This window comes from Pristiophorus japonicus, chromosome 7 (assembly GCF_044704955.1).
Source record: "Pristiophorus japonicus isolate sPriJap1 chromosome 7, sPriJap1.hap1, whole genome shotgun sequence".
In the NCBI taxonomy this organism is placed as follows: Eukaryota; Metazoa; Chordata; class Chondrichthyes; family Pristiophoridae; genus Pristiophorus; species Pristiophorus japonicus.
This window is the reverse complement of record NC_091983.1, coordinates 205,590,310-205,604,344: the sequence shown is the minus strand read 5'-3', so window position 1 is coordinate 205,604,344 and position 14,035 is coordinate 205,590,310. Positions and strand designations below refer to the sequence as shown.

The 14,035-nt window shown below is 48.0% G+C and overlaps 1 protein-coding gene across 1 annotated transcript in view; it reads right to left on the bottom strand.

Moving 5' to 3' along the window:
* The window catches only part of spdya (speedy/RINGO cell cycle regulator family member A), a 109,501-nt gene that overhangs the window by 41,788 nt on the left and 53,678 nt on the right, over window positions 1-14,035 (bottom strand). The window contains exon 4 of the mRNA XM_070884556.1: window positions 11,917-12,002. Within this exon, the coding sequence (XP_070740657.1) occupies window positions 11,917-12,002 (86 nt within the window). The remainder of the gene's footprint in view (window positions 1-11,916; window positions 12,003-14,035) is intronic.

Genomic DNA, 14,035 nt, shown 5'->3' with positions numbered 1-14,035 from the left:
CTTAGTACAAACACTTTGTCCCCTATCTCATTCCATCTCCCCCTCGAATTTCTGTCATGGTACTCAGTCAGCTTACGGCGCTTTGCCTCAACAATTTCGTGCATGTCTGGGAGGATTAATGAAAGCCTTGTTTTTAAAGTCGTTTTCATCAACAGTTGCGCAGGGGGGATCCCAGTCAGTGAGTGCGGACGAGATCTGTATGCCAGCAGCAGTCGCGACAGGTGACCCTGCAGCGTGGGACCTTGGATTTTAAGCATGCTTTGTTTAATGATTTGCACTGCTCTCTCCGCCTGGCCGTTGGAGGCCGGCTTAAACGGTGCCATCTTGACGTGATTTATGCCGTGGTCAATTATAAAGTCTTGGAATTCTGCGCTGGTGAAGCACGGAACATTGACACTGACCAATATGTCAGGGATTCCGTGAGATGCAAACATGGTTGCGAGGCTCTCCACAGTGCTGGAGGTTGTGCTCGAGTTTAAAATGGTGCAATCGATCCACTTTGAAAATGCATCTACAACTACGAGGAACATTTTGCCCATGAATGGGCCCGCATAGTCTACGAGCACCCGCGACCACGGTTTGGTAGGCCAGGGCCAGGGGCTCAGTGGAGCCTCCCTGGGGGCATTGCTGAGTTGGGCACAAATGGTGCACCTTCGGACGCAGAGCTCCAAGTCCGTGTCAATACCAGGACACCAGACGTGGGATCTGGCTATGGCCTTCATGAGAACGATCCCCGGGTGCTTGCGGTGAAGCTCCTGGACAAATGCCTCTCTGCCTCTCAGAGGCATGGCTACTTGGCTGCCCCACATCAGGCAGTCTGCTTGTAATAATAGTTCATGCATGCGCCTGTGAAAGGGTTTTAATTCCTCGGGGCAGGCATCTCGAGCCTCTGCCCAGTCACCGGTTAGGACACATCTTTTTGTTAAGGATAACGTGGGGTCGCTGGCCGTCCAGGCTCTGATTTGGCGAGCCATCATGGGCGAACCTGTGGACTCAAAGGCATTGATTGCCATGACTATCTCACAGTCCTGTTCGTCAGACCCTTCCGTGGCCACCAGGGGTAGCCTGCTGAACGCGTCGGCACAGTTGTCTGTGCCTGGTCTGTGCCTTATGGTATAGTCGTAGGACGCCAGCATGAGTGCCCACCATTGAATTCGTGCCGAGGCGTTGGCGTTTATTGCCTTGCTCTCAGATAGTTGGGACGTGAGGGGCTTGTGGTGGGTTTCTAACGCGAACTTGGCCCCAAAAAGGTATTGGTGCATCTTTTTGACACCGTACACGCACGCGAGTGCCTCCTTCTCTACCATTCCGTACCCGCGCTCCGCCCGCGAAAGTGACTTGGAGGCATAAGCTATGGGGTTGTAATTTACCTGCACTATTGACATGTTGCAAAACACACCCGACCCCATACGCTGATGCATCACATGTGAGAACTAGCTTTTTACCTGGGTCAAAGAAAGTCAAAACACTGTTGGAACATAGAAGGTTGCGTGTCTTATTGAAGGCGCATTCCTGGGCGTCCCCCCAAAACCAATCGCACCCCTTCCTGAGTAGCACGTGGAGAGGCTCCAGCAGCGTGCTTAAGTTCTGCATAAAGTTCCCAAAGTAATTGAGTAGCCTGAGAAAGGCGTGCAGTTCTGAGACATTCCGGGGCCTGGGTGCCAGGCGAATTGCTTCTGTTTTGGACTCTGTTGGGCGGATTCCATCAGCGGCAATCCTTCTGCCCAAAAATTCAACCTCGGGTGCGAGAAACAGGCACTTGGATTTCTTGACTCGTAGGCCTACCCGATCCAACCGCTTTAGTACTTCCTCCAAATTACGGAGATGGGAGTCGGTGTCCCTGCCCGTGATAAGTATGTCGTCTTGAAATACAACCGTCCCCGGGATGGACTTGAGCAGACTCTCCATATTGCGCTGGAATATGGCAGCTGCCGACCTAATGCCGAATGGGCATCGATTGTACATGAAAAGGCCTCGATGTGTGTTGATGGTGGTGAGTAGCTTGGATTCCTCGGTCAATTCTTGCGTCATATACGCAGATGTAAGGTCTAATTTTGAGAAAAGTTTACCTCCAGCCAATGTGGCCAATAAGTCCTCCGCTCTGGGCAGCGGGTACTGGTCCTGTAGGGAGACTCTGTTTATGGTAGATTTGTAGTCCCCACAGATTTGTAAGGATCCATCAGGCTTCATGACTGAGACGATGGGACTTGCCCAGTCACTAAATTCCACAGGTGATATAATGGCTTCCCGCCTGTCTAGCTCATGTTCGATCTTTTCCCTCATCACATAGGGTACAGCTCTGGCCTTGTGATGGACCGGTCTAGCATTCTGTGTGATGTAGATTTTGACTTTGGCCCCTTTGAAAGTGCCCACACCTGGCTGAAAGAGATATTCAAATTGCTTTATAACTGTTGAGCAGGAGGTCCGTTCCTCTAATGACATGGCATGGACATCATCCCATTTCCAGTTTAGTTTTGCCAGCCAGCTTCTCCCCAGCAGTGCTGGGGGGTTTCCGGGGACAATCCACAGGGGAAGTCGGTTCACCGTCCCTTTGTGTGTGACAGAGAGCAGCGCGTTGCTGAGGACTGGTACGATTTCTTTGGTATAGGTCCTTAGTTTGGTGTCGACCCTTGTGAGTTTTGGTCTGTCTCTTTTATGCGGCCACAGTTGTTCAAATTGTTGAGTGCCCATGAGAGATTGACTCGCTCCCGTATCCAGCTCCATGTTGACAGATATCCCGTTGAGTAGGACCCTCATCATTATTGGAGGCGTCCTGTTGTAGGAGCAACGGCCATTGATTGTGTTGACCCGCTGTACATCGGTGTCCCGGGTACTGTCCCCACCATCTTCTGGTCCGCTTTCCGACCCATCCGATTCGTATACCAGCCGAGCTGCCGTTTTTTTGCACATGCGGGCCAAATGCCCTGTATATTCACAATTTCTGCAAACAGCCTGCTGAACTCGACATTTCCTTGACGAGTGCCCACCCCCACACCTCCAGCACAGACCTGTTCCATTGTTCAAAGTGTTCCCAAAGAATGAGCTGCGTCTGGCTGATCTCTCTTGAGCTTCTCTCAGTTTGTAGTTGATTGCTTGCATTGTGGGTTGATGAGGTATGAACGGCCGTTCCTGTGGCCCTTGATGGCTTCTGCCTGCTGTTGAGAGCCTGTTCTCCCGGTTTTGTCTGTGTGTGGGGGTAGCAGCTTGTTTAGTGCTGTGAACTTATTGTTCCGATATTTCGTTAGTTGTCGTACCTGCATTGTAATTCAACCTCGTTTCTTCTTCCCCTACCAAGAATGTCTGTGCAACCAGTGCTGCTGCCTCTAAGGTCAGGTTCTTGGTCTCTATGAGCTTTCGGAATATGCCTGCGTGGCCTATTCCTTCAATGAAAAAGTCTCTCAGCATTTCTCTCCTCAGTTCATCGGAGAACTCACATAAACTAGCCAACCTCCGAAGTTCCGCCACGAAGTCGGGTATGCTCTGGCCCACACAGCGTCTGTAGTTGTAGAACCTGTGTCTGGCCATGTGTATGCTGCTCGCTGGCTTCAGGTGGTCTCTTGCCAGTGTGCTCAATTCTTCAAACGACTTGCTTGCTGGTTTCTCGGGTGACAACAGATCCTTCATTAAAGCATATGTTTTCGAGCCACAGCTGGTCAAGAGATGGGCTCTTCTCTTGTCTGCCTTATCATCGCCTAACCAGTCTTTGGTTACAAAGCTTTGCTGGAGCCTTTCTATAAAGTCCTCCCAATTGTCTCCCGCAATGTACTTTTCATTTGATCCGTTGTTCGCCATTCTGTGGATTCTGTAATCCGTAACTCGTCGCCACTGTAAAGTCCTGTCCCCTCAGTACAGATTCACACGAGGCATGTAGTGAAGTCAAGGTCACTCTGGACCTGCACCTTTATTTCACAGCTCTGGAATGCTGCACTTGCCTGAGACCTGTCCTTATATACCTGTCTCTTGCAAGTGCACCCCTGGTGGTAAGGTATGCTGGTGGTTACAGGTCATATCTTATTACAGTCATGTATAGCATGTTAGGATACAGTTATATATAATAATGTAAGATACATGACAAAAGCCATAGCCAGATCCCATGTGTGGTGGCCCGGCATCGATTCAGATTTGGAGTCTTTCGTGCGCCAATGCAACACTTGCTCTCAACTGAGTAATGCATCCAGGGAGGCACCGCTAAGTTTGTGGTCATGGCCCTCCAAACCATGGTCTAGGATCCATGTTCACTTCGCTGGCCCGTTTCTAGGCCAAATGTTTTTGGTTGTTGTGGATACTTATTCAAAATGGATTGAGTGTGTAATAATGTCTGTAAGCACGTCCAATGCCACTATTGAAAGCCTACGAGCCATGTTTGCCACACACAGCCTGCCTGATGTCCTTGTCAGCGACAATGGGCCGTGCTTCACCAGCGCTGAAATCAAGGAATTCATGACCCGCAATGGGATCAAGCATGTCACATCTGCTCCGTTCAAGCCGCATCTAACGGCCAAGGAAGAACGGGGTCCAAACCATCAAGCAAAGGTGGAAAAGCATGTCGGAAAGCTCCCTGCAGATCCGCCTGTCCCGAGTCCTGCTCAGCTACCGCACAAGACCCCACTTGCTCACCGGGGTTCCCCCTGCCAAACTGTTCATGAAAAGGGCACTCAAAACAAGGCTCTCTCTAGTCCACCCTGATCTTCATGATCATGTCGAGGGCAGGCGGCATCAACAAAGCATGTACCATGATCGTGAAAATTTGTCAAGCGATATTGAAGTCAATGACCCTGTATTTGTGCTCAATTATGGACATGGTCCCAAATGGTTTGCTGGCACTGTCATAGCCAAAGAATGGAGTAGGGTGTTTGAGGTCAAACTTGCAAATGGACTAACTTGCAGAAAGCATCTGGACCAAACCAAACTGCGATTCACAGACAGCCACGAGCAACCTGAAGAGGACACCACCAACTTCGACCCTCCGCTACACGCACAAGTGGCAACCGACATCATGGTTGACCACGAAGCTAAACTCATCATCCCCAGCAGCCTAGCACGGCCAGCTATGCAGCAGCCCAGCAAAGGCCCAACCAACTCACCTGCACCTGTGTTTGTACCGAGACGAACGACAAGGGAGCGGAAAGCCTCAGATCATCTCACCCTGTAAATAAGAGTATTACTGACTTTGGGGAGGGGGGGCGGGGGGGGGGCGCAGAGTGATGTTTTGTGTGCAACACCTTGTAACCAGCATTCTACCACCACCAGCGGGCGCATCTGTTGGAGTCTCAAGGGATCCCAGCATCCCTTGGGAGCACTGCATATAAGCAGGCCTCCCATGCTGTGCAGGCACTCTGGAATCAGAATAAAGAGACTAAAGTCACACTTACTCAAGTCTACAGTACTCAGTCACATTGCTTTATTTGAGACATAACACTATATACTTTAAATTCTTCCATCACCACCTTTATCCTTTCAGCTGTATTTGGAGCCCTTATTACTATACCTGGTGTAAAAAGAAGTATGAACATTTCTTTCCATCCAACTTTCTCTGTTATACCTCCACGCCAGAAGGTGGCAACTCATGCTATGGCTTAGTTTTATAGAAAACAGCAGGTTGGCAGTTTGTGCCCCTCTGACATGGGTGACCTTGAATGGAGCGAAAGCTGGCAGAAGGCCAGGACCCAACATATCCAGGTGCCAGCCTAATCAAGATTTACGACAAGAGTGACCCAGAAGGGTTGCGAATCTTTGGCCCCTACGTACATACTATGGGTTTGGACTTATCTATAGGGATACAATATAAGGATTTGCAACCTATGCAAAAATAAGGAGCATGGTTAACTATGCAATTTAAGGGGGGCACAGATAGGTTTGTAGAATGGGCAGAGTGATATCAGATGAAAATGAACATGGAGAAAGAAATGAGAAGTGATATTTTTGGGGAGGAAGGATAAAGGGAGGACATTTATACTTAGTGGCAAAACTTTAAAAAGGAGTAGAGGAACAGAGAGACAACAACAGTACCAACACCTCCTTTCACTGGGAATACCGATCACTGATGCTCCATGAAGCCAAGGGTAAAGAAACTCCCAGCCTGGGAGCTCACTCCACTGACCACAGGATCACCGATACAAGTGACCTTGTTTGGGGTGGATAGAGATTCTGCCCCAGACAAGACCCTGAGGAAACTGGTGGAGAAAGTTTTAACCTGGCATATCTGGGTCCAGGCCTAGTTCCTGTCCTGTCTGCTGTAGTCACGGCAGGAGGGTGCTGGAAGGGCCGCAGTGCATTTACTTACTGATCCATTGAACTGCGAAACAATATTTTTTAGATAAAGTAACAAAGACAAGTATCCAGCAATGAGCTTAATATATTAATTCAATCACGTTCTGATGACATTTGTAAACTATAAATTTTACTCTTGCAATTTGCATCATCAGATTCTGTAAAATGAGAATACTCATCAATAAATCATTCTACCCAGAACAGGGCACAATGTCCCATGAAGGATTTGGCTCAATAACTCTACCTCTCTCTCGTTTTAAGATGCTCTTCAACACCTACCTCTTTGACTAAGCCCTATCCTAATATCTCCTTATGTTGCTCGGTATCAAATATTGTTTGATAACGCTCCTATGAAACGCCTTGGAATATTTTACTATGTTAAAGGCACTATATAAATGCAATTTTTGTTGTTAGAGTGAGTTAGAATTACAGGTTTAAATGAGTTTTGTAGATCCTATTCACTAATGCCATCTTCAATGTCTTATCTTCAAGCATTCTCTTTATACTTATAGTACGGAATGGAAATGCTAAAACACTTTCAGAAAATAGTTGATCTCCCATGGAGTTGCTCATAGACAAAGCTATAACTGTCTCTCTGCTTGTTTCCTATTGTTTAAGTTTTTACATCTCCCTTGATTTTTCTTGTTTATTTTTCATGCAGCAGAATAAGAGTCAATACACAGAAAGACAGAGCCAGGGAGATAAAAAGAATGAGAATGGGAGATCAGCAGACAGTCACAACAAAAGAGATTGTTATTTTTACTTGTATGCAATAGAGGAATATTTTAATATGTATCATGCTGTATACGTTTTGATTTATTTTGCACCATTATAAAATTGGGAGTAATTTTAATATTGCCCAATGTGAAGCAGAGTTCAGCACACTCATAAAGGTTTTGCCTGCTGTCTTGAAAATCCTATTACCAGTGAATACAATTTAAAAAATTATGATCATGTTTTTTTTTAATTTATTTGTTTTTGTGATGTGGGTGGTGCAGGCAAGGCCAGCATTTATTACCCATCCCCAATTACCCTTGAGAAGTTGGTGGTGAGCTACCTTCTTGAACCGTTGCAGTCCTTCTGTTGAAGGTAGTCCCACAGTGCTGTTAGAGAGGGAGTTGCAGTATCTTGACCCAGCGACAATGAATGAATGGTGAAACATTTCCAAGTGTGGTCAGGATGGTGTGCAACTTGCAGGTGGTGGTGTTCTCATGCGCCTGCTGCCCATGTCTTTCTAGGTGGTAGAGATCACGGGCTTGGGAGATGCTGCCAAAGAAGCCTTGGAAAGTTGCTATAGTGCATCTTGTAGATGGTACACACTGCAGCCACGAAGCGCTGGTGGTGGAGGGAGTGAATGTTTAGGTTGGTGGATGAGGGGCCAATCAACCGTGCTCCTTTGTCCTGGATGGTGTTGAGCTTCTTGAGTGTTGTTGGAGCTGCACTCATCCAGACAAGTGGAGAGTATTCCATCACACTTCTGACTTGTACCTTGTAGATGGTCAAAATGCTTTGGGGAATCAGGAGGTGAGACACTTGCAGCAGAATACCTCCACCTCCTCTCCCCTCCCCTCCCCCTGCCCACGAATCCTGCAGGATCCTTCCCTGCGGCCGACCCCACAGTGCTCCCCACCCGACTCAAAGCCAAGCCTGACAATCAGGCCGACTTCTGGATGGGATCCTGTTGAAAAAAACGCACGCTGTGGAACTAAAACTCCACAGCATGGGGGAAAACCTGGATTTTAAAAGCAAGAAATAAATCACACTGCAGTCAAAATGAAATGGTACGGTGCATGGTCCTCCAAAACAGGTTTAATGATCGAAACTCACCCCTGTCAAATCTTCAGTTCTAGTTTTATGTAGTTTTCAAATTTTATTCATTCATTCATTCATAGGCGGTCCCTCGAACGAGGACGACTTGCTTCCACACCAAAAGGGCTGCATTCACAGATGTTTCAATGAAGGACCCTGTCATGTATCTTACAAAGCCACTGTTGGTACTATATCAAGGTGTGACACCAGAGGGCACAGCAGTGGGAGACTCATAGGTTACCTGTACAGGTGTGCCTGGCCTAGTATAAAAGGCAGGCCACCAGGTGCGATCCTCACTCTGGAGTTAACTAATAAAGGACTAAGGTCACTACAGTTCAAGTACAACACACTGCCTCGTGGAGTCATTGTTAGAGCATCCAAGGACATAACAACTGGCAACGAGAATACGAACTTTTACGCGAAAATGGCTACCTTTGGTTCGTTGCAGCAGTTTGCCGATGGTGATGATTGGGACGCCTTTGTGGAGAGGCTAGAACACTTTTTTACAGCAAATGACCTGGCAGGAGATGAACCGGCCGCGCTGGCTGATAAACGCCGTGCTATCCTACTAACCAGTTATGGGCCCAATGTCTATGGTCTCATCAGAGACTTGCTGGCACCAGCGAAGACAACGACCCAAGTCGTACAAGGAGCTTGCAACCCTGATCCTGGAGAATCTCAGTCAGTGATGAATCAAGGAGCTTTTGAGAGGCTATGGGACAATCCGGCTGAACGACCAGAGTTAGCCCCGGTTCAAGCAAATTGCGCACCTACACCAATGAAATCATCCCAGTTATTGGTAGTGTGTATGTAAAAGTACTCTATGATGGAGCGGTACACTAGTTACATTTGTGGATTGTTGCAAGTGATGGACCTACGCTGCTCGGCAGAAGGTGGATTGAGAAGATCCAGTGGAAGTGGGAAGATCTCACCCCTCCAGCGATCAAAGCCCTCTGCGCTCAGAAGCAATGCAAGCCCTCACCCGAGGGTGGACCCGGCCCCGATGAGCTGACCAGCACAGCACCTGAGACACAGACCGCTCAGCACGACTGCATGGAGATGATCTAGCTGAGACGACCCGAACGCACCTTCCAGGCTCCAGTGGCAGGACTGAGGAGGGAGAAAATCGGATCTAGCAGTGACTTCCCAACTGCGGAGGCAGAACCCGGGGAGAAGAGGATAACCGCGATCGACATCGTGGACGAAGAAAAGATGGCGCCCGAACCACGAGGCGATGCGCAGCAGACAAAGATGGCCACGACCAGACCACGAGGTGCAGCACTGATGGAGCAAAACGTGGCACCAAGCGGAGAAGCGGATTGGGGTAAAGCAAGCAAAGCTTTCTTAAAGGAGGCCTGCAAACCACTATAATTAAATGGACAGTTCCACATAATTAAGCAATGTAACAAGTATTGTAAGTCAGAGAGTAAAAGTGCAACGGATCATGTAAAATGTGTAACTGACCATGTAAAATGAGTAAATAATGATCGGAATTGTAAATGTGTAACTGACCATGTAAAATGACGATCGGAATTATATACATGCAACCAACGAGGAAAAGTCGTGCGATTAATTACAATGTGTAATTGATGATTTGAACTGTGCATATGCAACCAGCGAGGAAAAGTCGCGCGATCGTGTTTGGACCCCTAGAGTGTCCATCATAAGCAAGGAAAAGTTGTGTGGTGCAGGGTTCCCACTGCACGCAGCTAATGCAGCGGGCAGACACCCATCGGGTGCACACAGGTCCAGCAGGCTACCCAATACTGTAGCCTGCATCCCGGGCACCAGAGTCAGGCACCAAGAAGTGTGGCCACAAGCAGCCAACACACACGAGCTACAAGGCAAGCGACCTCAGCAGGGCAACGGCAACGGTAGTGAGACCATGCCCTGGGTCAGCTCCATCTCTCAGGCAACCGAGGGCCCAAACGACCATAAGCCTGAAGGAGCAGACTGCATCAAGGCCATACCCCTAGATGTAGGGTCACCCACTACTGTTTCCCCAGAGGAAAAAAGCACCAGCCAGGATCACGAACCAAGCGACACTCAGGCCAGCGAGTCAGCGGTTCCCTGTGCACTGCTAGATGACAGCTCCTCAGGGAGCAGCTGGGACCCAGGGCGTAAAGAAAGGATGGGGGGGGAGTCACAGATATCTGTGAACCTGCCTGCTGCTAGGGACCATGGCAACAGCCCCGAGAGCAAGCCATGCGAGCCAACCGACTTCCCATTTCCAGCACCGGGCACTGAACCGTCACCAGACTTCAGGAACACCACCCAGCAGCTCCGGAACTAGCCATCCTTACGCACCGGTCACCGCATCTTGTCGCACCACAACCACAAACAAAAAAAAGAGAGAAACGCAAAACCCACTCACCTGAACTTGTAGGTACATGAATGCCAGGTGCCTCCCCCACACCAACGTGCGAAGGGGGGAGAATGGAGTGGTCAGGAACACACACACCACACACACACACAAACAGCAACCACTAGCAGGCTACTGCACCAACTACCCACCCAAAATCGAGCTGGCCCGCCAGAGGTCTACCAGACAGAACCCAAATAGAGCTAAGCCCAGAGCATCGTTAATGCAGAGGGGATATGCACTGAGGGTTCAGGGGGAATTGATGTCATGTATCTTACATGGCCACTGTTGGTACTATATCAAGGTGTGCCAGCAGAGGGCACAGCAGTGGGAGCCTCGTAGTTTACTGGTACAGGTGTGCCTGGCCTAGTATAAAAGGCAGGCCACTATGTGTAATCCTCACTGGAGTTAACTAATAAAGGACTAAGGTCCTACAGTTCAAGTACAACACAATGCCTCGTGGAGTCATTGTTAGAGCATCTAAGGACATAACAGACCCGATATTCCAGTCCTGAACTCCAGGGGTGGAAAATGCCTGTACGTGGATTTTTTTAACATGTGGTGACTGTAGCACACCAGCCATCACATGGTCTTGACAGAGCTAGGCCTTTATCCAGTGGCAAGGGTTAACCAGCACGATTGGAGACCTGCTCTGCTGCACGGACCTAGTGTGCACACATATCGCAGTGTGGGCTGGCACGTGCTGCCCCTGGGCCCTCAGCTCTTCTCAATTGCCGCACCTCCACCACGATCTCTCACCGCTCCTCCGCCAAAAAACATTCGCACCACCTCCGCCACGGTCTCTTGCTGCTACTCTGCCACAAAACATTCGGCGCACCTCCGCCACGATCTCTCACCGCACCTCCTCATAAACATTTACTGAACCTCCGCCACAATCACTCGCCGAATCTCAGCCACGATCTCTCATCGCTCCTCCGCCTCAATCACTCGATACACCTCCGCCACGATCTCTCACTGCTCATCTGCCCCGAACTTCCCGCTCCTCCGCTGTACCTCGGCCCTGCCGATGTTCCTGCCCACAAATGTGATTATCCACTTAATATCTGATTTTGTGCTTGAGGAGAGTCTACTGTTGTGATAACATTGATTTTTTAAACTTTCTTCAAATCTCATTTTGTGTCTGTAAGTAATAGATTATTTGGGGGCATTCAAATGTAGATGAAATAGCTGATAATCTATTTAGTAAGGGGAATTGATTTAGTGAAAACATGGTGGGGGTGGTGGAATAGACTAAATCACAGCAGTAGTCCCATGAATGGGTGTTCTCCCAGTATCCAGACAACATTGCTCCCTCAACCAATACCACGCAAAAGCAGTTTAACTGGCCATTCATCTCATTTCTGTTTGTGGAATGGTGCACAGGCACGGTATGGTGGTACATAATCAAATGTTAAGTTAAATCCCAATAACACATTTATCTTTATTTTTCATTACAATAAATGAGCTATACTTACAAAGCAACAAAGAAATTCATTCTATTTTGTTCGCTTATTTCGAAACCAGCTCTCTTGAAATAAACAAAGGTCATGGCTAAAAGATACTGAAAAAAATTGAAAGAAATGTATTACTAGCCACAAAATCAAACAGAATTTAAATATAAAAAGCCTGCAGTTATACTATAGATATTCTGGTATCTGTAGAGTCAACTCTCACTGAAGCAGAACCAAATTATAGTACAAGAGGCACCTTGCTTTAGTTGCACTGAAAGCAATGACAAAAGCGCACATTACAGCAAAATATGGACTTATTCAGTGCTCCGCTCCCTGGATGGTTATTTTTAAAAATATTGAAAATTAAGTTTTACGAAATTCCACCTGTTGCAAAGTCAAACTGCTGTGAGTACTTTCGAGAAGTGGTCTCATGTCTCCCAGCTTCAATACACTCAGGAGTCAGATTACCAGCTATGCTGCAAAGTTTGCATTGATCCACAAGATCACAATATAATTCCACATGGCGAAGGCCATTTGGTCCATCTAAATTCATTAATCTAGAAAAACCCTACAGTTCACACCTTTCAGCATGTAATTGTTTCTTAAATGATTAGGGAGTTGGGTCTCCAGTATATTGGATTCAATTTTTCCTCAGTGATTTGTGCTTTTTTTTGGAGCGCCATTTTTTTGGCGTGAGTTAAAAAAATTAAGTTTTCCCAAGGAATCTGCGCCAGCGCAACTGAGTTAGTGACGATTTTTTTAGGTTAGTTTTTTTTTGCGTCATAACCCGATGTCTGCGCCAGTTTGTCAATTATGGAAGTTTTCCCAAAAAAATTTCTCCTAGGTCGGCGTATCTGACCACTCCTGAAAAGCCTTCTGGTGAGGGAGGTGGGGTGCTGTGGAAGGTGATCGGAAGGCATCAGAAGTCTGCACTATCCATCAAATCAAGCCCGGGTGGGTGGGGTGCTGCGGAAGGCAATCGGAAGGCATCACAAGACTGCACTACGCATCAAATGTAGCCCTGGGGGGTTGGGGGGGGGGGGGGGAGCAGGGTGTAGGTGGTTCCCGATCACTGCGCCTGCTCAGAACTGGGTATGGTCCATACAGACCCGTGGGGAGAGAGAACAAAGAACCTTGTCCTGCCTGCCTGCCGTTTTGCGCTTCTCGCAAAGGTAAAATTTAAGTATGGGGGCAATACTGACAATGTCATACCTTGTGCAAGCCTTTTGCATCATGGTGCTGCGGATGCAACGTTATCGCATACCGAACCTCAGAGCTCGAAGAGTGATGGGCAGGAGGCCTTACCCACCAGGTATATAGAGACAGATGTTCGTATCTGCACCTGAGTGATGCAGACTGTGTCAGAAGGCTGCGTTTCTGCAAAGAAGTTGTAATTGAGATCTGTGAGTTGGTGAAAGCAGACCTGCAACCTAGAAGCGTCAGGAGGACTGCTTTGTCAGTTGAAGTAAACGTTACAGCTGCACTTTCATTCTATGCATCCGGATCCTTCCAAGCTACAACTGGGGACTTGTGTGCTATTTATCAACATGCAACACATCTCTGCATTTGGCAGGTGACTGCTGCACTATATGCCCGGAGGAATGACTACATAAAGTTCCCCATGAGAAACAGGGCTGTGGGCTTCTCCAGGATTGCTGGCTTCCCAAAGGTACAGGGCTGCATTGATTGTACCCACATCGTCTTGCGAGCACCTTTATTCCAAAATATACAGGAACAGAAAAGACATCCATTCCATTAATGTGTTGCTTGTGTGTGACGACATGCATCGCATCATGTCAGTTGATGCAAGATACCCTGGGAGCACCCATGATGCGTTCATCCTATGAGAGAGCATTATATCTGCCATGTTTCAGCAGCAGCCAGAAGGACAGAGCTGGCTACTGGGGGATAAAGGGTATGGCCTCGCCATCTGGCTCATGACGACCCTATGCATAACCCGGACAGGTATGGCCTTTTAACGATTGCTCGAGCCTTGTGTCAGCAGCTCATCCGTGAACACTTTGCTATCTGAAGGCTCAGCGGCAACTACTCCACATGGACCATATTTACTGTTTGGACCTGTTCCGTAATGTTGTGTTGTGTTAATGGATCAAATAATGGAAATGATTCTTCTTGAGTTCCA